Source organism: Epinephelus fuscoguttatus, linkage group LG3, assembly GCF_011397635.1.
Source record: "Epinephelus fuscoguttatus linkage group LG3, E.fuscoguttatus.final_Chr_v1".
Lineage (NCBI taxonomy): Eukaryota > Metazoa > Chordata > Actinopteri > Perciformes > Serranidae > Epinephelus > Epinephelus fuscoguttatus.
The window spans coordinates 992,501-1,016,038 of record NC_064754.1 but is presented as its reverse complement, the minus strand read 5'-3'; the positions used below and the strand labels follow the sequence as shown (position 1 = coordinate 1,016,038).

Below are 23,538 nucleotides of genomic sequence, written 5' to 3'. Positions count from 1 at the left end.
CATCAATCTGCTGACATCAAATAAACATGGAGGCGATTTTCTGTTTCCACGCTGCTGGCACGCACACACACACACACACACACACACACACACGGTGCATGTGTCCAATGAGGGCTGCTGTAGCCTGCAGCTCAGCGAAGCCTCCAACACTCAAAGGCAGAACAATCAAACTTGTAACTGTGTCATCACTGACCTCAAATCAAACTGGTCTGAACTGGAAACTCATCATCGGAGTCTGTGATTGGCTCTTCCACATCAGGTTTGTGATGTTTTCTGCAGGGCTTTGGAGACATAAAGATCTCTGACATGTTCTGAGTGAACAACTTTCCCTAAAATCACTGGGCGCCATCTTGGCTTCTTCCTCTAACTGATCAGTATGTGTTCCAGATTGAAGTCTGTTCTTCAGGAACAATGACTTTGACAGAGGAGTCGTACAGATCATCTTTAACGCTTACAACCTTTTTTTTTTTTCCAGGAAATGTTTCTGTAACTGTGGTTGTTGCCCTGCAGTCTCCACCTCCACCTCTCTGACATCATCCACCTTTGTATCGGAGACGCTCGCTGCTGCAGCTCTCTTGTTTCTGTTCTCTTTCTTCTTTCTTGCTTTCTGTCAGTTAAATAAGAAACAAGCATCCTCTAAAATCTGCCTGGACCGTGATCACCACGGCAATATTTCAGCTTGTTTTCTTTATCGGCGTCTGCACACTTCTCCCTCTGCAACCTTTCTGTCTGTTTTTCTTGTGTTTCAGCAAAACTGTTCAGATCAATATAATTGATGATGACGAATATGAGAAAAACAAGAACTTCTTCCTCGAGCTCGGAGAGCCTCGGCTGCTGGAGATGAGTGAGAGGAAAGGTGGGGGTGTCGCCTTCCTGTCCTGTAACCCCGCCCACCTTACTAATGACCTTTAACCTCTGTTAATTCCAACTCACCTCCAGACCTCACAGGGAAGATCATCAACAAACAATCTGTTGTAGATATTCAGACTTTGAGTTAAAGTCACAATGAAAATCAGAGCAGAGAAACAAAACGACAAAACTCACCGCACACTACGTACACTTCCTCTCAGAGTCGTAACTCAGTGAATAGTGAACACACAGACATGGAACACATATTGTGAGATTCAGTGTGACTGTCACTTCCTGAGGACGTCAGTATATCTGATGTCTATCCAGAATAAACGTCCAGAAATCACAGAAAAACAGTCTGCAGAGCCTCCCTGAGAATCTTCATGTTTTAAGTTTTCCTCAGTGTCACAGCGATGACTGTCTGTACATCCATGAAGTCACCGCAAACAGAAGACAACAGATAATTCAGCAATCAGTTCGGCTATATGGAAACTAATGTGGGATAAAACACTGGCAGCATTATGCTTCCTGTTTACAACCCTGATTCTGAAAAAGTTGGGAAGCTGTGTAAAACATGAATAGAAGCAGAATGCAGTGACTTGTAAATACAGCTAAATATAGTCCAACGTAAAGATATTCAATGTTCAAACTGATCTTCCGATTGGTGGACGACCCGCTCTGCCTCTGAGCCAGGTCTTTGAGCGGGACGATGACAAAGTTCAAAAACGATTTTAAATTGCATGAAACTTTTTTTATACATTAAAGTGTCTTAAAACATTTTCAGTACAACAAAGCAAATTGATTGCAACGTCCCAGCTGCCACCAACATCGTTCAACATTAATATTTGGTTGAGTTTAGGTCGAAACGTCAAATTCAACATCAGGATCACGTCTAACGCCAACATCAGTCTGATGTAGAGAACTGACGACAGATGATGCTGATATTTTGTTGGTTTAAAGTTGTGTTGTTCAGCAATTGAAATGCAATGTCTTCCAAACGTCTCATGCCAACGCCATCATTGACTTCCCACGTCCACATATGGCGTCCAAGGTACCCTGGGTGCGTTGGTTGTTGACGTTCTGGGACGCCGTGTCAACTTCAGCCTGGGACACAACACCGCCAACTGATGTTTTTTTCCTTCAACAACACACACACACGTGGTTACGTTTAGCCAACACACACATGTGGTTACGTTTAGCCAACACACACACATGGTTACGTTTAGCCGACACACACACACACACACACACACGTGGTTACGTTTAGGAAAAAACAAGAGGATTAGGTTTACAATCTTACAGGAAGTGAACACCAGCCTCCTGAGTGAAAGTCTGTGGTTGTTAGAACCATCCAACACCTCTCCCACCTGCCCTACGTGGACTTCCGCCGCCCTAACTTTAGTTGTTGTCCCACTACGTTTCCCTCTGACACCGCCGGGCGCTGTTAAACAATAACGGTGACCGGTCACGTATCATGCCGACGTGAAAGACGAGCATTGTTTGTTAGTGTCTGACACCAGATGTCACTGACCAAGCACCGTTTTTTGTCAGAGTGAGACCAGGTTGGATTTTCAAACCACCCAAAATGTAACGTCTGATGTGGGAGTGCAGCGTCTTTCTGACATCATACTTATGTTCGCTGGCAGCTGGGTTAACAACAACATGTGTCATGACTGACATGTAGTGACTCTGTCTGTAAATAAAAACGGATAAAACAAACAGAAAATAAATGTTTAATTGGAATTTGGAGGTTTGAATGTTACCATGATGAACCTTTGCAGTTTTTTATATCACAGAACCAGAAAGTTTCTAAGGTAGATATTCTGATATATCTTTATACTGACGATCAGCCAGGACAGGTTCATGTCCCGTCAAGACTCAGAGCTCCAACTTTTACTTCCAAACATACCTCCTCTTCTCCTCCTCGTCCTCCTCTGGCAGCTGTCATGGGGAAAGGGTTTTAATTTCGGTGATTTGGGTGAGGTGGTGATGATGATTATGATGAAGATGTGAAGGCCGCTGAGGTGAGACCGTCTTATGTCTTTCATTGTGACTTTAACCTCAGAGTCTGATCCCTCCTCCCTGCAGGCCCGATGAGGTGAGGTCATCTCCTCCTCATCCCTGTTGCCACGGCGTTGCCACGGTGACTCAGACGATGGAATCCTGTCACACTGCATCTGTCAGCCTCTATGAGTGTGTCTGAATGTGTGTTGCATGAGCCGTGACCTCTGACCCGCCCTCCCGCTGTTGTCTTTCGTCCACAGGAAGACCATAGCCGTTAGAATAATTGACCACGACGAGTACGATAAGCAGGCCAGCTTCTACATAGAGCTGCAGCAGCCATATTGGAACAAGAGGAGATGGACAGGTGTGGAGACGCACCTTGACCACTCTGATGACCTTTGACCTTTCCTTCATCTGCCTTCAGGCGCTCTTTATCCTGCTTTTTGTTCAGTTTGCTCCCGCAGCTGTCGCTCTGCTCCTCCTTCACTCAGCTGGCTTCTGATTGGTCAGAGCTGTTGATGGAAGGTCTTCATGATGAGTCCTGATTGGTTCAGACCAAATCTGAGCCTGTGATTGGATGCTTTCCATGGCAGGACAGTTTAGGACAGGTCTGACATCTTAGAATGGGTGGGAATAAGTTTAATATGTGAGGACAGGTGAGATGAGGTGAGGACAGGTGAGGACAAGTGAGGACAGGTGAGGACAGGTGAGGACAGGTGAGACCAGGTGAGACCAGGTGAGGACAAGTGAGACCAGGTGAGACCAGGTGAGGACAGGTGAGACCAGGTGAGGACAGGTGAGACCAGGTGAGACCAGGTGAGGACAGGTGAGACCAGGTGAGACCAGGTGAGACCAGGTGAGGACAGGTGAGACCAGGTGAGGACAGGTGTCCCTGCTGTCTTTTTGTCCCTGTCCGTGTCTGTATTCATCTCACAGAGTTTGGGTTTGGATGTTCGTCACCAGATTAACACTGAACATGGTCCTGTGACATCAGCATGTTAATGGTGTTTAACAGTGACGTGTTTTCTTACGGTCACACGTGTTGAAGTTCGTACGTAAATGATTTGACATGAATCCGTCTCTTTTATGTCACAGTGTTAACAGACAGGTTTATTCTGGATCCATATTTCAGTCATGTTCAGCTACAAAGGACTTTGTGAGAGACGATGAAAGATGATTTTAAATGAGAACAAAGTGAACTGGGCTTCATCAGGAGACCTCAGCGTCTCTTCTCTTGTTTCTCTGCTTAATGTTTCCTTCGTCTGTTTCTTCTCTTCAGCTGTGTTGCTTCAGGAAGTCGGTAAGCTGCTCTCATGTTTCCCTCTTCTGTCCTGCTGTCTGTCCGTCATTCTGTCTGACTTCATCATGTTGTGTGACTGAAATGTTTTCTCTGGATGTCTCTACTACAGCTCCAGTGTGTCGGATTAAAAGTGAATATGATCTAATCAGTGTGTTTTCTTCAGTGAGAAATCACCTGAAAATAAGAATCCTGTTTCCCTTACCTTAAAATCAGACGTTTATATCTACGTAGGAAGCATCTATGGAGAGCGCCATGTTGCACATTTCTGCCAGCTCGTTTTCATCCCAATCTGTCAAACACCATCGCTGTCAGACACAACACACAGAGGCACCTTTCACAGAGGTGTGATATGCACCAGTTTGTAACTCCATCAGTAAGTAACATGAAAAGCAACAAAGGCTGCACAGGAGGCGAGGTGTGCGGGTCAAACAAACTCCAGACTTCCACCCAGGAGCCTGCTGTTTGTTTCCCGTGTGAGTTTTAAGCCAAATCATGACGTTTTTTTCTAAACCTAGCCGCATGATTTTGTTGCCTAAACCGAAGGAAATAAATGAAGTGTTTTACTGTCGTTGTAAATTTATTTTGAAACACAGATTGTCTGCATGCAACGAGCAGAAACTGAACATTTCCTGTGAGAACAGACGTTTATTTTGAAAAGACACAGAGAGTGTAACAGGCATTAACTGACAACCCAGTGTCACTCCAAAGGTGTCAAACAAAAAAAAGCATATTGCTTTTATTTTGAAAGAGACTGTATGCAAACTGTACATGTCCTGTGAAAACAGAAGTGTATTTTGAAAAGACACAGAGCATGTAACAGGCTGAAGTTGACACGGCGTCCATGACCAAACATGGACATGTGACGAGGTCACAGTGAGGATGTGTTTGTAATTGACACGCTGTCCCCGAGCGTCCAAAACTGACGCAGGAGGATATAGAGACAGCATATTTAGACGTGTAGGTCCACTGACAAAGCGGCAGTATTTGAAGAGTTGGGATGAGACTGTGTTAGTTTCTACAGTAGCCCAGAACAGACAAAGCAAACACCAGCTTTAGATGAGCACAGTCACATTTTTGTGTCGGCCGCCATAGTTAGCCGCCCCTCCTCAACAAGAGCGTCGGAAAAATACAGATTCTTGTAACGTGAAACGTCTTTATTCAGAGTTTATCCTGGTGTAAATCAGCTGGTCTGAGACCTCTGAGGATAATTCAGCTCCTGAACAATGAACGCTGAAGGAATTCTAACCAGGAGAAGTTTGAGCTGGTCAAAAATCGGCAGTCTAGACGTCACTAAATCGTCCTGAATCTGACACCCTGGAGCTTCATTAAACAAAGAATGAGAGAAAAATCTGAACAAACTTTGACTCCTTTTTTCCTTTTTTCTAACCTTTCAGGTGGATTCGTGAGAACAGGTAGGTGAACTCTGTCTTTACATTGACTCATTTCTAACGACATGATGTGGGAATGTTTCCTGTTAATCTGCGTTCATTTATCCTTTTTGGCCTCTCACCAGAGAAACAGCTGTATGGTAAGACGCCTCTCAGTGGTGTGGACGTTTGCTTCAAAGTGTTTCGACACTTTAAGCAACAACACAGACAAAACCAGAGATGCAGCACTTTAATGTGACACTGAAACCTCTCATCTCTCACTCTGTGGAGGCAGATCACATTAACATGGCCCACACAGAGCCCTGCAGGATCAGAGCTGAGAGCAGGCGTCTCATTTATAGAGACAAATCAGTCTCGTTATTGGCGACAAATGTGAGTTTCACAAACATAAATTTAAAAAAATAAGTACAAGAATGTGTACGGTGATTTGAGGTGTTTATGGTGTTTGTGAATACATGCTGGACACATCTGTAAATCTTATTTGTAGATGATGAAACATTTGTCTCTGATAGTGAGTTTGATTTCTCTTCACAACTTTGACTGAAACCTGAAAGTCCAGTTCAGACCAAAGACCAAACACCTGCTGTCAACGCTCCGTTCTGTAACGTAAAAGCTACCAATTCACAGAAAGTGACCACATCTCAAGTCAACAACTCTCTGTACTTCCGCACAGTCAGTCAGTGAGAATGTGTGTGTGTGGGCGGGGCATAAGCACATACAGCCAGCAGCAGCAGCGACCCACCGTCTGACACCGGCACACCGTGAGGACAGAAACAGAGGGCTCTGTGGGGACGGAGCACCTGCTGCAGCAAGCCAACACGCCGTCTGTGGTCATTTTGACTTGACCAGCTGACTTCACTACAAGATGATGGGCTGTTGAAACAGGTGACGTGCTTAATGTTCTAAAATCTTTCATACATTAATTTTCTGTATTGCTTATCCTGTTGGCGGTCGCAGGGGGTGGAGCCTATCCCAGCTGACACTGGGTGAGAGGCAGGGTTCACCCTGGACAGGTCACCAGACTATCACAGGGCTGACACATAGAGACAGACAACCATTCACACTCACATTCACACCTACGGACAATTGGAGAACATGTCAGAGCACCTGGAGGAAACCCACGCTGACACAGGGAGAACATGTCGGAGCACCTGGAGGAAACCCACGCTGACACAGGGAGAACATGTCAGAGCACCTGGAGGAAACCCACGCTGACACGGGGAGAACATGCCAGAGCACCTGGAGGAAACCCACGCTGACACGGGGAGAACATGCCAGAGCACCTGGAGGAAACCCACGCTGACACGGGGAGAACATGTCAGAGCACCTGGAGGAAACCCACGCTGACACGGGGAGAACATGTCAGAGCACCTGGAGGAAACCCACACTGACACGGGGAGAACATGCCAGAGCACCTGGAGAGAACCCACGCTGACACAGGGAGAACATGTCAGAGCACCTGGAGGAAACCCACACTGACACAGGGAGAACATGTCAGAGCACCTGGAGGAAACCCACGCTGACACGGGGAGAACATGCCAGAGCACCTGGAGAGAACCCACGCTGACACAGGGAGAACATGTCGGAGCACCTGGAGGAAACCCACGCTGACACAGGGAGAACATGTCGGAGCACCTGGAGGAAACCCACGCTGACACAGGGAGAACATGTCAGAGCACCTGGAGGAAACCCACACTGACACAGGGAGAACATGTGGGAGCACCTGGAGGAAACCCAGACTGACACAGGGAGAACGTGTCAGAGCACCTGGAGGAAACCCACGCTGACACAGGGAGAACGTGTCAGAGCACCTGGAGGAAACCCACGCTGACACGGGGAGAACATGTCAGAGCACCTGGAGGAAACCCACGCTGACACAGGGAGAACGTGTCAGAGCACCTGGAGGAAACCCACGCTGACACAGGGAGAACATGTGGGAGCACCTGGAGGAAACCCACGCTGACACAGGGAGAACATGTCAGAGCACCTGGAGGAAACCCACGCTGACACAGGGAGAACATGTCGGAGCACCTGGAGGAAACCCACGCTGACACAGGGAGAACATGTGGGAGCACCTGGAGGAAACCCACACTGACACAGGGAGAACATGTCAGAGCACCTGGAGGAAACCCACGCTGACACAGGGAGAACATGTCAGAGCACCTGGAGGAAACCCACGCTGACACAGGGAGAACGTGTCAGAGCACCTGGAGGAAACCCACGCTGACACAGGGAGAACATGTGGGAGCACCTGGAGGAAACCCACGCTGACACAGGGAGAACATGTCAGAGCACCTGGAGGAAACCCACGCTGACACAGGGAGAAGATGTCGGAGCACCTGGAGGAAACCCACGCTGACACAGGGAGAACATGTGGGAGCACCTGGAGGAAACCCACGCTGACACAGGGAGAACATGTGGGAGGATTGGAGGAAACCCACACTGACACAGGGAGAACATGTCGGAGCACCTGGAGGAAACCCACGCTGACACAGGGAGAACATGTCAGAGCACCTGGAGGAAACCCACGCTGACACGGGGAGAACATGTCGGAGCACCTGGAGGAAACCCACGCTGACACGGGGAGAACATGCAGACTCCACACAGAAAGGCTCCCCCACCTCAGAGTTCAATCCAGAAACCCTCTTGCTATGAGGCAACGATGCTAACCACTGCACCCCCAAAAAACCAGCCGCCGGCCATTTGACCAGCTGAGTGTCAGGTGACGTCATCAGCCGGCTTGAGTCCAGCTCAGACCGGCCAGTTCACACCGCTGACACTTTTCTCTGTGACGATCTAAAACAGATTCATCTCGTCATGAATCTTTGGTCTGAACTGGACTTTAAAAAGCTGTTTCATGAAATATTTCAGTGCAACACACGATATAAATGTCAACACTGAGAATTCAGTTACAACTGAATTTCACAGTAATGTTTCAGTGGTCGATAAAAGATTGAAATCATTCAGGCTGTTATTTGCTTCCAGATGGAAGCCTCCTCTGTAAACTGTGCTCTCTTGTCTGCAGTCAGCATGTAGATATTTATTCTGTCCTGTCAGAGCTCCAGACTGAAGCCAGAATAACTCTGTGGAGTCAAAGTGAAAATATTCTGCTTTTTTGGTGTTTCATGGTTTTTACTTCAGAGCAGAGTCGTTCTGGAACTCATCCAAGTCCAGCGCAGTAGCCAGAAGAAAATATTGGCATTTTATACATAGATGGACCACTTAACAGGCCTACAGGGCTTGGACACAGGGGCCCAATGTGCCAGGGGCCCCCTCTGGCTTTCACCTGCAAAATATCACTCAAATAAACACGTAGCAACCAGTAGGGGTGGTAACTGCAGAGGACCCACCACATGATATTATCACCATACTAAGGACACAATATGATATTACTGCAATAAAATATAATGCGATGTATGACCTTTTTTCCAACTGAAAATTATTTCCCCCAAAAGACAATTTTGTCATTGTCAGTTTGACCTCCTGAGATAAAGTTTTTAGGCTGTTCATCGACTTTAATCATTTTCATTGATGCAAAATGTGACACAGAGCAGACAGACCGACCAACACTGTCATAACACCTGCAGACACCTGCTCTAGTTTGGAGGACGTGAGACAGTGTCTCCTGTCCTTTGTCAGATAATGTCCTGCTATAGTCACATATGAAGTTGAAGTCCAGGCGTCACAGGTTAACTCCACCCTTCCTGCTGTACTCAAAGGTTCCTCAGCTTTATGCTTCACTTCTCTGTAGAGCTTGGGTACGGCTGTGAGGGGGCGGAGTCATATACCTGGGTTCACGTGTTTTCAGCACGTAACAAAAGCCTTGGTTTTCCACAGCGCTGTATGGACGCAGATCTGTGCACAGGAAGTAGGTTGGTAGGGCTGGGTGCGTCCTCACCACAAACAAACCGCACCAGAATTCATTTGTAACCGGGCCGAGACCACCTCTTCCAGAAGGTCTGTTCAGGTGTGCACCTGAGCGCGACTGCTGTGTTCACACCTGCCCAAACGAACCGCACTGAGGAGGCAGACCAACAGTAGTTTGACTGTTAAACACACTGCAGTAAAAAAAAGATCCAACAAACCAGTGCGTCTCAGTCGTCCTGCAGAGCTGCTGACCTGCACCTTCGTCCGCCGACACCTCCAGCTACTACACCCCCGCTCAGTGTGTCTTTGCAGAGATGAGTTGATGATTATAACTTCTGCAGGGTTTGTATCCAGGTCTCAAAGTCAGAATATTTCCACTCTGTGGCCTTCTGTCCAATCATCTGCAGTTTTAAAGAAGCTCCCCTATGACCGTTTTTCATCCTTCTCTGACTGCTAGCTCACCAGGCTAACGCTACGCTTTTTTTCCAAGCATGTCCTGCCTGGTCCTGCCCTGCTGAGCTGTGATTGGCTGGTTCTCATTGGCCCCAGGTTTCCTCTGAAGGCATGAACACTGCACGTCACCCCCTGCTGACCCCACAGAGCCTGTGGTGTGATGATGCTCCTACTTGACCTCTGACCTCATCATCTCAGATTACACGTTATTATCGCCTCCGCCATCGCGGACGTGTTTATGGCTCTGTTTGTTTGTCGGCAGGATATCAGAAAAATGAGCCGCCTGATTTTGAATGAAACATAATAAGAAGGCGCAGAAAGAGCTCATTAAGTTTGGAGCTGATCTGAATCAGGGGGCGGAAGCGCCATTTGTTTTTGTTTCGATAAAATCCTGTCGTTCAGTTCAGTGGAGACAAAACAGCCGACTGTAGAAATACAAAGTGTCCACAGTGATCCTCTGAGGTGCATGACACTGCGCTGCTCACCACTTTATTCTCAAACTGAGGTGTGACGGCAGAAACATAAATACACACAGAACATTCAGATTATACAAGTCTTAAAAATCCAAACGTGACTCGTCTGCAACAAACTGCAGCAGAGATATGAAGGAAATATATCCTGCCAGGATGTAACGCTTCACAAAAATTCAGTGTACGGTACCTTTTTTTTTTGAACCAACAAAAAAGGAGTTTATAATAATTAAAATAATACCTTTATGTTATTTTAATATTTTTTTAACTAACATTATAAAGTCTGATCCTGTTTGACTGTGAACACTGATGGAGCCGTACCTGAGTGTCTCCTCAGCAGCATATAAAACAAAAACAGCTCTGTATGAAATAATTAATGTAGAAAGAAAGAAAGAAATGTTAGAGAGAAATTTCCTTGATTATAAAACTTTAATTGTATGAAAGCAAACACAATCTGGACTTTAGTATTTCAGTCAGTCTGAAACGAGCTCGTTAAAGTCTGGGTGAGGCAAAATCAGTGATTTCTGTCTGAACACTTTTTACATGATAGAAAATGAAACATGAGAACATGTGAACGCTGGAGTCGTGTTGTGTTCACACCAGGCGCGAATAAAACAATTCTGGTGAGTGAATTACACGTGCAGTCCATGTAAAGACGCGATGAGATGCGAATTCCCACCAGGCAGCACGATGGACGCAGCCGGAGTGACGTGAAATACACAAATTAAGCGGCGCTAATGAAGCGAGCAGTCCGATTTTACGTCATACACTTATTCATGAGACTTGAAAAATCTGAACTTCGGCGACCAGTTGGCGCCGTGATAGCCAATCAGCATTGAGATTTTCCAGGGCAGTATGCCGCAGAGGACATACTGGTGGAAGTTCATTCATTGATTCAGCGATTTCACGTGCGTACGAAGAGTCAACACAAAATATTCTGGCCTTCAAACTTGTGCGAGAGATGTTTAGTGTGAACACAACTGTTTTCATTATTTCTGTGTCCAGGATTTTTTGGTTGGGCCTGAAATTCTAGTTTAATGACACACTGGAGTCGTCCTCAACGTGACCCCTCCCCTTTATATAAATGTTACATCACTCCTGACATCAGAGCGCAGAGTGTCAGCGTCCTTTCATGATAAACATCTCTGTTACACGCCAAAGTCACAAAAACAACACTTGGGTTATACACAACTTTGTTGTTGTTGTGTTGTTGTTTCTGTTGTTTCTGTTATTACTGTTGTTGTTGTTGTTGTTGTTGTTGTTGACAGCAGGACTGTGAGGTTTCTGCTTTCAGTAGAATCAGTTTCTGTCCACCTGTTCAGGCAAAGACATCTACAGGAAGGTCCAGGGACGAGACCACCCCGCCCCGTCCACCGTCATCAACATCACAGGTACGTCCATCTGTCTGTACGTCCACCACCTGTCCATCTTCATCCATCCATCCATTCATCCATCCGTTTGTCCATCTGTCATTCAACCATCTGTCCCAGTGTCCTCAAACAAGTACTTCTATATTAACAGTTTCTTATCTTGCTTTAACTGGTCAGATTTGTTTTCATATCAAACTAAACGTTATTAATCATAATAAACAAACAAAAAGAAAAGTGTCCCCAAACAGTGTCTGGTCTGAGAATTAAGTTTAAGCTGCAGCAAACCCAAAATGTGAAGTCCTCATATGAGGACGCAGGGTCACATGAGGTTCAACCACAACCTTCATCATCCATCCACCTCACTCCTGTTGTGTTGTTCTTACCTTTGTTGACTGTGACGCGTCAGTGATGAAAGTCTCACCATCAAACTCTCCGTCTGTCTCAGAAGAGGGGGCCGAGGAGGTTTTGACCAAGAAGGAGGAGGAGGAGAGGCGGATCGCGGAGATGGGCAGACCGACGCTGGGTGAACACGTCAAACTGGAGGTCATCATTGAGGAGTCGTACGAGTTCAAGGTGGGATCAGTTTCTGTTCCAGTGATGTCGTAATTGAAACATTAAAATGAACACATAGTCAAATGTAAGGCGTGACATCAGTTTTCAGATTGATCATCAGATGTGCAACCAAACTGATGATTTGTGAAAAGATCAGCAGGAACATTCAATGTTCAACCTTCCTGACTGACTGTGTGGTTACCTTTTGTCTCTCAGAACACTGTGGACAAACTCCTGAAGAAGACCAACCTGGCCCTGGTGATCGGGACAAACAGCTGGAGAGAGCAGTTTGTGGAGGCCATCACAGTCAGCTCTGGTAAGAACCTGACCCGAGACGATCTCAGGCTCCAGTTTGAAGTTTCGGTTTCGTGTTGCAGCTTGTAGTTCCACAAGTCGTACGAATGAGGCCAGCTGAGAGTGAAGCAAAGAAAACAGGCTCCATGTTTGACGTGCATAGAAATAAAGATTAATCCAACCCGGCCTTACGTGTGACTTGGTGTTGACTCCTGGCTCTGCCTCCCTCTCCTGCCCAGGTGATGATGATGACGATGAATGTGGCGAGGAGAAGCTGCCCTCCTGTTTTGACTATGTCATGCACTTCCTCACCGTCTTCTGGAAGCTTCTGTTTGCCTTCGTTCCTCCCACCGACTACTGGAACGGTTGGGCCTGCTTCTGCGTCTCCATCTCCGTCATCGGCATACTGACGGCCATCATCGGCGACCTGGCGTCACATTTTGGCTGCACCGTCGGCCTCAAAGACTCTGTCACTGCTGTGGTGTTTGTAGCTTTGGGCACATCTGTACCAGGTCTGATACACACCTGTTCCACTGTCCTCACTTTGACTTACAGTACAGTACATTCAGTCCACAGATGCTGTCGAGACAAAAACGTCTAAGAAAAAAGTCTCTACACCAAAATAATCAAAAGCGAAAGGCGTTAAAGGGGAAACTCTTCTATCAAAATGTGTTTTAAGCAATGATTTAAAAACAGGTAATGTGCTGGCACACCTCGTCTCCTCAGGCAGAGAACTCCAGAGCCTCTGGGTCTTGGTGGCAAAAGCCAGGTCACCTTTAGTTACCAGCCTTGACCGAGGGACTAGTGAGGGTAGGTCAATCTCAGAGGATCTCAGGTCACGACTTGGAGCACAGGTAGTCAGAAGCTCAGCTATATAAGTGGGGGCTAAACCATGCTGAGCTTTAAAAGGTATGAAGATCAATTCTGAAGTTAACTGGCGACCAGTGGAGGGAGGCGAGAATTGGGGTGATATGTGACCTATGATTCGTCCCAGTTAAAATACGAGGTATGAGATGCCTAAAGTTCTCGCTGTAGATTTTATATTAGTTTTTAACAGCAGTAGAGCATTCTGTTAAAGCGCTTGACAGCTAACGTTTTCTAGCTTAAAGGACAGGTAGATATGGGTGTCATCAGTGTAACAGTGGGAGGATACCCCACTTAAATGACTGATAATGCATCCTAATGGAAGCATATAAAGTGAAAACAAAATAGGACCAAGAGTAGATCCCTGTGGTCCCCCCAGCACATCAGTGCAGCTGAACAGGAACAGAAAATTCTCTCTCTAAGAAATATGATTCAAACAATTGAATCATAGAGCACAAAGCACATGCTCAAGTTTTATGTTTGTATGGACTGCGATTGCTAAATAGATTTTAAGATTGTTATTGTAAAAATAGCGTTGTTCTTGCATTTGGAATTGCTTGTTTACAGAGGAATTAGAAAACTTTTCCACCAGCTAGCACACTAGCTCGCTACCTACAAAGCTAGTGAAGCTTGCTAGCTAACACTATCTACTGATCAACTTCTCGATCATGGATCATTACAGCATATAGGAACTTTCACCACAGTTCATTTTAGGAGGACCACCACAAGGAAACATGTTCTCTGTTAGATTATTAAACGTACGATGGATCATTTGTTTCTGGCTGCCAGTGTTAGCTAGCTGAAAAGTTTTCTGTTTCCACTTTAAAAATGTTGATCAAAAATGTTGCAGTCTGTTGATACTTTGACTTGAAGTTGTGCCAAAATGGAGGATCCAGAGGGACAAGTCCACCCGTCCGGAGGACAAGGACCCGGGGAAAATTATGGCAACATCCTGGCTCTGAGCCCCTACACAGTCTGGCTGTGATCTGCTCCTCCACTAGAACAACCAGATGGAGGGCGGGACCTCGGTGGGGTCCTTCAGCTCTCCCTTCAGCATCCACACACCCCTGGATGTGGAGACGAGGACTTTCTCATTGTTTCCCCGGGGGTTTTGTGCCCCTACTCTCCTGACAGGCGGACTTGTCCCTACAGACCATCCATTCTAACATTAACCCTCGACATAGCATCAGCAGATGGCAACGTTTTTAGTCAACATTTTGAAATGGAAATAGACAAACTTTTCAGCTAGCACTGGCAACCTGAAACAAACATCTATAATCCATTGTATGTTTGATATCGAACCAATGAGCTCGCTTTCTTGCGGTGGTCCTTCTAAAATGAGCAGTGGTTGAAGTTTACTATATTTGATTATGATCAGGGAATAGATACGCAGACGCTAGCTAGTGCTAGCATAGCCTGCTAGCTTAAATGCTGACTACTCCCAACTCTGTGAAATGATTGGCTGAATTAAAAACAGATACGTTTTTGACTGACAAAGGATTGTGAGCTTCTGATTGGCCAAATCAAAAAATTATTGACAGATATCCCGCCCCATCCAGCTCGCACATGCGTATGTCTCAAGCTGTGGCTCTCTGACTCAATGTGAATCAATGATATTACGTCATACACTGCATGCAGCAACCACCAGGTGGGAGCGAAGGCACGATTATTAATTTGGGTGCAGTTGCTGTTTCGGAGCTCAGTCGCCAGAGGAAAATGTCGGCTTTATACATTTCTGCAAAAAACAGTTACATTTTCACATTTAATATTTAGCATATCAAAGTTTTTAAACTGATGTAGTTTATGAGCTGACTGTGTCATCAGGAGGTGGAGGGGGTGAGGGATAGTGTGACACCTAGGAGAGATGCCTTTGAAGCTTCAGACCACTGTTCAACACCAACTAACAACAACAGTTTGTTTCTTTTCAGTCAGAACAGCGCTGTTTTCCAGCGGGGGTTGTGCCTCAAAAATGGGTATTTTGATCCAAAACATGATCTTTTCCGAACCATAACTAAGTGGTTTTTGTGCCTAAACATAACCACATGTTAACCACATTGCGTTTATATGTACCTGCTCCAGCACTGGTTCCCAAACTATGGCACATGTACGCAGAGGAATCCCTGTAATTTCTTTTTTTATTTAATAGATGAAGTCAAATATATTTAATACAGAGGCGAATATAGAGTATATAGAACACAGAAAATATATCAGTATCAGGTGATAACATGAAACGTGTCTTGCTATAAAAAGATGTTATTCATGTTTTTTACAAGATATATTCACTTTATAACAAGATGTTTTCAAATCAACAAGAACAAACAAGAAAAATGAACCTAACCTATAGCTGACATGAGCCTGATGACATCACTATGACATCATCAGGGTTATTATCTCCTCCAGTTTCACAGAAACTTCTTCTTGAACTAACCAACACAGCAGATAAACAGCAGCTCGATCAGTCATCTCCTTCACTTTCTCTCTCCTCAGACACCTTTGCCAGTAAGGTGGCAGCCATCCAGGACCAATATGCCGACGCCTCCATCGGCAACGTGACAGGAAGTAACGCTGTCAACGTCTTTCTTGGAATTGGCGTTGCCTGGTCCATTGCTGCCATTTACCACTACTCCAAGGGCCAGGTGTTCAAGGTCGACCCGGGCACGCTGGCCTTCTCTGTCACACTCTTCACCATCTTTGCCTTCATCTGCATCGGCGTCCTCGTGTACCGCCGCCGGCCCGAGATTGGCGGGGAGCTCGGCGGACCCAGAATCCCCAAGATCCTCACGACCTGCCTGTTCTTCAGCCTGTGGTTAATGTACATTATCTTCTCCTCACTGGAGGCCTACTGCCACATAAAGGGCTTCTAAAAGTTCTGCTTCTGAAAGGTTCTAACAGTTCTGATGGGTTTCTACAGGCACCAATCGGTACCTGCATATTCTGACATGTTCCTGTCATTTCTGTTATTTGTCTGAAGGTTTGGTAGATGTCTAAAGGTTCTGACAGTTACTCTACAGATGGTTCTGATGGATTTTTAAAGGTACCAATAGGTTCCTGCATATGCTAACAGGTTCCTATCATTTCTGAGGTTCAGTAGATGTCTAAAGGTTCTAACAGGTTCCTAACAGTTGATGCATTCCTTAAAGTTGTAAAGGACATGTACCAGTGCTGAGAGGCTTCTGAGATTAGGTTGAACTACTAGTTCTAAAAGGTGTTTTTGATGATCTGACAGGTTTATAAATGCAGATTAATAAATGTTCTGCTGGACCCTGTGTAGTTCTTTCATGTTCTTTAAAGATCTAACGACTTTAATGGATCCCAAAGGTTCCTGGAGGATTCTACAGCTTCTTGCCAGTCCTGGTGCTTTCCTAAATTTTCCAGTGGGTTACTGTCATTATTTCAAGGGTTTGGATAAACTTGTAAGGGTTCAGGGATTTTTGTTGTACATCTAAAGGTTTCGATAAACATCTGAAGGTTGTTACAGGTTTCTGACAATTGATGGATTTCTAAAGAAGTTCCTGAATAATGTGCAAGGTTCTTAGAATTTTCCTAAAATTTCAGATGAACTTCAAGTTGTTTTGCGACATCAGAGGTTCCAGAATATTCTTACATGTCTCTTATTTGTCTGAAGGTTGGTCTTTAAGGTTCTTTAGCATTCGAAACATGTTATATCACAATGTGACGGGCTTCTGTAAATTTTCTAAGCGTCTAGATAAAGGTTCCTAAATGTTCCTATAATTAGAGGTTTGAGCTTGAAGGGCTGAAACCCTATTGTTGTTGCTTTTGTGCAGATGTATTATTATTTTTCTTTAGAAATATTTTTACAGACTCGTGTCAGATGGTTTATTGTAGATATGAAAATTTCTCCAATGATTGGAAGTTGTGTGCTAACGTTGCCCAATAACGATGAGGCCGATCATTCTGATGGGGGCGCTATAATTAAAGGCCCACTTTGAAAATCATAGCTCCAACACTACAAGTCCAGTTTACATAGAACTTGGCACAAGCATTCATTTATACTCACTCTATCAATTTGCCTCAAGAACCATAAAGATCCATCTGACAAGATTTTTTGCGATTTTGAATTTTCTGACAAACACATTTGTGACATCTCCTCCTAAACCATTGGTCCATTGTGCACCAATTTTTCTGTGGATCATTGTTGGGCCAACCCTAACAAAACATATCAAAACCTTGTTGATATTTTGTTGCATTTTGAAGATACTGACCAATGAACTTTAGAGGGGGCGTGGCTCAGCACATACATAGATTTAACTCCACAATCGTTGGGCAAATCATCATAAAACTTGCAGGATGTGTCCACATAAGTACCTGGAACATAAATTTAAAGTTTCAGTCAAATAGACCACTAGAGGGTGCTAATAATGCAAAAGAAAGGGGTGTGGCACAACACAGATCAGACAGATAAAACAGAAACTGTCATCATGACAAAACTTGCAGGATATGTTTGATAACAATGTTGAACCATGTGTGTAAAAGTATTTTAACATTGATCCCTAGGTGGCGCCACCAGTTCCAAACATGTTCATGGGCCTGGCACATATTGAACTGCCATGGTGAACTGATTTCCAGTCAGTATTTAAAGAGGCAAGAAACCCATCCTCTGATATGACAGGGGTCATAATCCTGACTTTATCCATTTCTACTGTAGCATTTTTCTTATTGAACTCAAAACCTTTATTCTATATACGAGAAAGAAAGACAGGGAGAACTGGCTGCTTTTTTTTTCACATGTAGACCACATTGGATCGGGTCCAGATCAAAAGCTTTGAACTTCCTCTGAGCTTGAACCCTGAAATCACCACTTGCAGCTGTTTTATCATGTGTTATTTGTCAAAAGGTTTGATAGAACTCTAAAGGTTGTATCAGGTTCCTGTCAGTGGATTAATTTGTGAGGGATCTGATGGACACCTAACAGCTCTGTCAGCATTCTGGCAGGTTTCTGAACTTGTCCTGTATGAACTCCTAATATTTGTTTTGATGATGTGACAGGTTTTATTACATTTCGATGAATCTGACACATTAACTGTTCAATCAATCAATCAATCAATCAATCTGTTCAGGTCTTTTAGGTTCTTTACAGCTCCAACAGACTCAAAACATCTTTGATGTGGTTCCTGACAGATTCTACCTGTTCTTCACTGTCCTGGTGAATTTCTGGAGATTATTGTGGAAACCTTCTTTTTGAGTTACTCCATGTCGGACTGCGCTCTGGCTGCTGAGTGACCTCAGAGACTGGACTTTCTTCATCTTCACATACTTGCCCAACATTACAGACATTAACGTGTTCCATCAATCCTTCGTCTGTACCTCTCTGCAATGTTTAACAAAAAATAACATTTTAATTTTGTCGTGCGAGGACTTTGAATCACAACCACAGTAGCGATGACGGAGGCAGCTCAGGCTGAAGACTTCTAAAAACCTGCAGGACGCTAGATGTTAAAGGCGACTGGAGCAGTAGTGTTGCACCTCAATGAATATCTGCACTGAGTTTGAAACATAGTTGAGTTTGACAACGGATCCAGAGTTTGGTGTTGAAGCCATCTTTGAACTCTTTGAGACTCTGCGCTCAGCTGAACCTGAGCTGCTGCAGATCCAAAATGTTTGAGGACATTTACCTGTGTATGTTTGTGTGTGAGTGTGTGTGAGTGTATACGTAACCTCAAAGAACACTGGGAAGAAGAGGCGGCTGTCGTGATGTTCTGTGATATGATTGGACGATGTAAACACAGAGTTGTTGGGTATGATCTGATGGCAGGATGTCTTCCCTTCAAATATTAAAGTGCAGTGAGTGTTTTTCCTCCTCAGTGTCTATGAATCTTTCTCCTCTCTGATTGGTCCACAGAAATATTTGAACAATGATGTGTTTCAAATCAGATTCCTCTGTGCTCATACACCTCTCGGCGACTGCATTAAATTGCGCCTCCCAAACAAGCGTCTGTCAGGTGAGGGATGACAGCTTGTGAAAACTGCAGGCTACTGACACCGTGAGAGTGACACTGGAGTTACGTTCTGTCGTCAGTGTTAGTTCCCTCCACTGGCACTCAGTCGTCAAACGTTAGAGACGCTCCGTTTTAAAAGATGAATAAAAAACACCACAACACTGAAGTCAGAGTAAAAAGTTTCCACAACTAACAGAGCAACTTGTGTCTGCACTTGTCCGTTTCCATCTGCAGCAGTTAATGTGTTTCCTGTAACATGACAGGTAGAATGCAGAGATAGAGGCCAGTTGCACAAAGATTCTCCTTTAAATCCAAGTTAAGGTTCCTTTAAATGAAACTGGTTGCACTAAACATTCTTAAATCTTTGGTCATTTCTTAAAGTTCATTATACTGTCACACGGAGGACCTCAGCAACCGGAGTCAGGAAAAAAGGGTGCAGGGTGACGGACAGGACTCACAACAGGATTCAAGCGCCCACAAAACAAGAGGATCAATTTGTCATCAGAGCAAATCAACGCTCAGTCAATGTCCAGTTAGTCTAAATGAGAAATGACAACAGACACGTGACAGTTTCTAGTTTATTGTTTCAGACGTGTTTCACATATTTTACAAACTGCTAACTGCCTCTTTAAAGGGTTGGAGCTCCGCAGTGCGAAGGGTTAATCAACACAAACACAAACTGATCCGACTCTGAAGGCTCGACTTGGTTTGATGGATCAGTTCAGAAGGATCATGGGTACTGTAGTGTTTAGTGCCACACTGTACAGAGTGCTGCAGGGACGACGTTTGTGTGAAGTCAGCGTCGCCCTGGTTCCCTCGTCAAACAGACAATGAGATTGTTCCACTGAATTTCTGATTAATGAAAAACAAACCATTTCTGAACCTTCAGGTTCTGTTCAGAGACATAATCTTCACTAATGACCATTATAATTATTGAAGAATAAATTCAATCAGCAGAAGTAAAAAAGGTAACGTTAGGCTGTAAACAAACGTCACCACGGTCACATGACGTGATGATGATGTTCTGTCGTCTCATTTAGACACTTGGTCGAGACACATAAAGCTGTAAACTGACAGTGGGGTATTTTTACTGACGTAGAGCAGAGGGTGAACTTCTCTTCAGCTCATGTTGACCTCAGACCTTATTTCACACAGCTGACCAGAAACACATTCAAACTACAATCCCCACCCTGTGTTTGTATGACTCCGCCCACCAGTCCACCCTGTGGTTGTATGACTCCGCCCACCAGTCCACCCTGTGGTTGTATGACTCCACCCACCAGTCCACCCTGTGGTTGTATGACTCCGCCCACCAGTCCACCCTGTGGTTGTGTGACTCCGCCCACCAGTCCACCCTGTGGTTGTATGACTCCGCCCACCAGTCCACCCTGTGGTTGTATGACTCCGCCCACCAGTCCAGTGTCTCTGACAGTCTCCATCCATGTCAGTGAAAACATGGATGCTTCACACACAGAAGATCTATACAATCAGCACAGTTTCAAGATTAGAGTCACCAATTCAGTATCTGACCAAATGTCTCCCCTTCTGTTCCTGAGATATGACGTTAAAACATGATGATGTCACAGTCAAGCTGACCTTTGACCTTTTGACCTTCATTATTTCATCCTGTGAGACATTTGTGTCAAGTTTGGTCAGAATTAGTGAATGAATTCTTCAGTTATGGACAGAAACATGTTGTGAGGTCACAGTGACCTTTGACCTCCAAATTCTAATCAGTTTATTCTTCAGATGGACATTTGTGCCAAATTAAAGAATTTCCTTGAGGTGTTGAGATTGACGTGAGGTAACAGTGACCTTTGACCACTGAAATCGAATCGAATATTGAGTCCGAGTCAACGTTTATGCCACATCTGAAGAAATTCTCTCACAGTGTTCATTAAATATCAAGTTCATAACAATGAGACAGCAAAGTGATAGTGACCTTTGACCTTTGACCTCCAAAAAAATAATCAGTTCATCGCTGAGTCCAAGCTCTTGAGATATTGTGCTCACAGGGATGCCTCCATAACGCCTCCAGCCGTGGCTGTCGTTGGCGTGGAGGCATTAAGCTAACTCCTGGGCCTTAGAACTTCTTCCTGCAGTGCACTGTCTCCAGCTGAGACTGATGCCCCTCTGAGAGTAAATGATTTCTAACTCTGCGTGTCGTCCTGAAATTTTCATAAAACGAGCTGCTCTTTGTTTGTTTTTATGGTTTAAGTGTGGCGCAGAGTCTCGTCCTCCTGCCTCACCGTCAGGCTGCCTTTGAAGACGTCATATCAGAGCCACCAGACTTCACCGACAGAAACAATAACTGAACTCAGAACACTGCAGAGCTGCTGCTCTGCTGCTGCCTCGATTGTTTAGTGTGCGAGATATAGCCGAGCGGATATTCAAGTAGAGCGTACACTCACACTGATACTGATTTTTTTAGGTGGCTAAAATACATTTTGCTGCAGCGCCGTCCAGAGCAGCACATTGATGAACTTCTGCGTCAGTAGATTTGGTTTATTAAAGATGACAGCAAAACACTGAACATAAAATAATCACAGCAGACACGTCAGACAGGTCGGACCACCGTGTTTAACTGCCATAAAACTTTGATTAAAAGCCTGGTAGGGCCGCCCCCTAACAGTCAGCCGAACGTTAGTCGACCACAGAGGTCATTAGTTGGCAAGATTTCAATGGTCGCTTGTGGCAGAAAAAAAAAAACTAATGTGAAACTCTATGAGGAGCTGAACTTTGTCAAAATAAATCCAAACCTATATGACTGGAGCATGTGTGACTTTACTTTGAAAGGACAGACACAGGAAGTGTCCACGCTCAGCAGTCAGACAGCAGTCAGGTTAATCTCCAGGGCTGGTACCTGCGGTTATTCCACAGGCTAGTTAATAACATGTCGGGCAGGAAATCCAAAGTGTGGGATCATTTTGAGAAGGTGAAGGACGAACCCAAGGTGATACGTAAACTCATCTTCATTGGTCGACTACAAACATGACGTATCATGTGAAACATGGAAGTCCACTGATGGACCGTGACGAGGACTGTTGGTCCACTTGGAACAGTCTTAGTCTGGGGGCGGCGCCTTAAAGCTTAATCTCAATTAAACGTGCAGTCCCTTTTACCACCCCAGTGTGGCCGCATATCTTAACAAATAAAGGTCAATTAGAGGTCTGGTCAGGTTGCGGCAGAGAGGATGAAAAGACAAGTGGTGACTCGCTTCATGAAGCCAGAGTCTGTGTCCAGTCCTCCATCACTCTGTCAGTTATTCATACTCTGAATTAAAGGCCTGTTGAGTTCAGTGATTTAATAACAGCTCTGAAGTTTTTCTGTATTTATCTTTAAAGGTCACACTTACAGCTAAAAATGTCAACAGAAATCAACAAGTTCAGTGACGTCACAGATCTCCACACACTGACGGTCTGTCTGCTGTGACGACACCTCCACGTAACAGAACGTAAAAAACAGACTGGTATCAAATCAAACTAATCCATTAATCCACATATAAACTGCATTATCATTATTATTATTATAATTATTACAAGCGTTACAGAGACAGCTGAGGCTGTGTACAGTATTTACAGTAATTATTAAATATCAACAGCAGAATTCATACAAATCATTAAAAAGTAACTTTCATGGTACAAATATTTCTATTCCAACATGACGAGAGAGAAAAAGAAAGACGAGGCGTCACCTCGTCTGCTGGTACAAAACGGAGGGGGAGGGGCACGTGGACTGTATAAACATGGATGACACGTCTCTTCTTCTGTGGTATCGCCCGCCCCCGCACGGCGTAGGATCCATATGAAAAGAGTACGGAGGACTAAAGCCAACGATGGCAAGTGCCAAAGAATATTCTGATTTATAAAACCGTGCATACACCTGCTGCTCCACCATTTCCTGTTATAAATCCATGTGTGCGGGTGGCTGGAGAAGCAGAGTGTGCAGCGGCACCGCCGTGTCTCCAGTGACATCACGGTCGTGTTCACTGCAGCGATTTTACACACAAGACTGAAACCCAAACCACACTTGGTGATGTCTGCACTGTGTTACAGCAGATTCATAATAACTGCTGACGCTCTGTTTTTCATGCTGTTTGACTGATGTGTGTATTTCAGCGGCTGCAGCGCTCCACAGATGACCACGAGTGTCAGCAGCGTGCAGTCCGGC

At 44.9% G+C, this 23,538-nt stretch overlaps 1 protein-coding gene across 3 annotated transcripts in view; it reads left to right on the top strand.

Moving 5' to 3' along the window:
- Positions 1–19,199, top strand: part of slc8a1a (solute carrier family 8 member 1a) — a 38,155-nt gene extending 18,956 nt beyond the window's left edge. Inside the window, exons 3-10 of one of the 3 annotated variants that reach the window (XM_049571892.1) lie at positions 750–856; positions 4,133–4,153; positions 5,548–5,565; positions 11,654–11,722; positions 12,147–12,274; positions 12,470–12,569; positions 12,787–13,059; positions 15,899–19,199. In XM_049571892.1, coding sequence (XP_049427849.1) covers positions 750–856; positions 4,133–4,153; positions 5,548–5,565; positions 11,654–11,722; positions 12,147–12,274; positions 12,470–12,569; positions 12,787–13,059; positions 15,899–16,275 — 1,093 coding nt within the window. In that variant the 3' untranslated portion in view covers positions 16,276–19,199. Of the gene's footprint in view, positions 1–749; positions 857–3,113; positions 3,218–4,132; positions 4,154–5,547; positions 5,566–11,653; positions 11,723–12,146; positions 12,275–12,469; positions 12,570–12,786; positions 13,060–15,898 lie in introns of all 3 variants that reach the window. The other 2 variants (XM_049571893.1, XM_049571894.1) reach the window with 2 other exon arrangements.
- Positions 19,200–23,538: the final 4,339 nt, after the last annotated feature.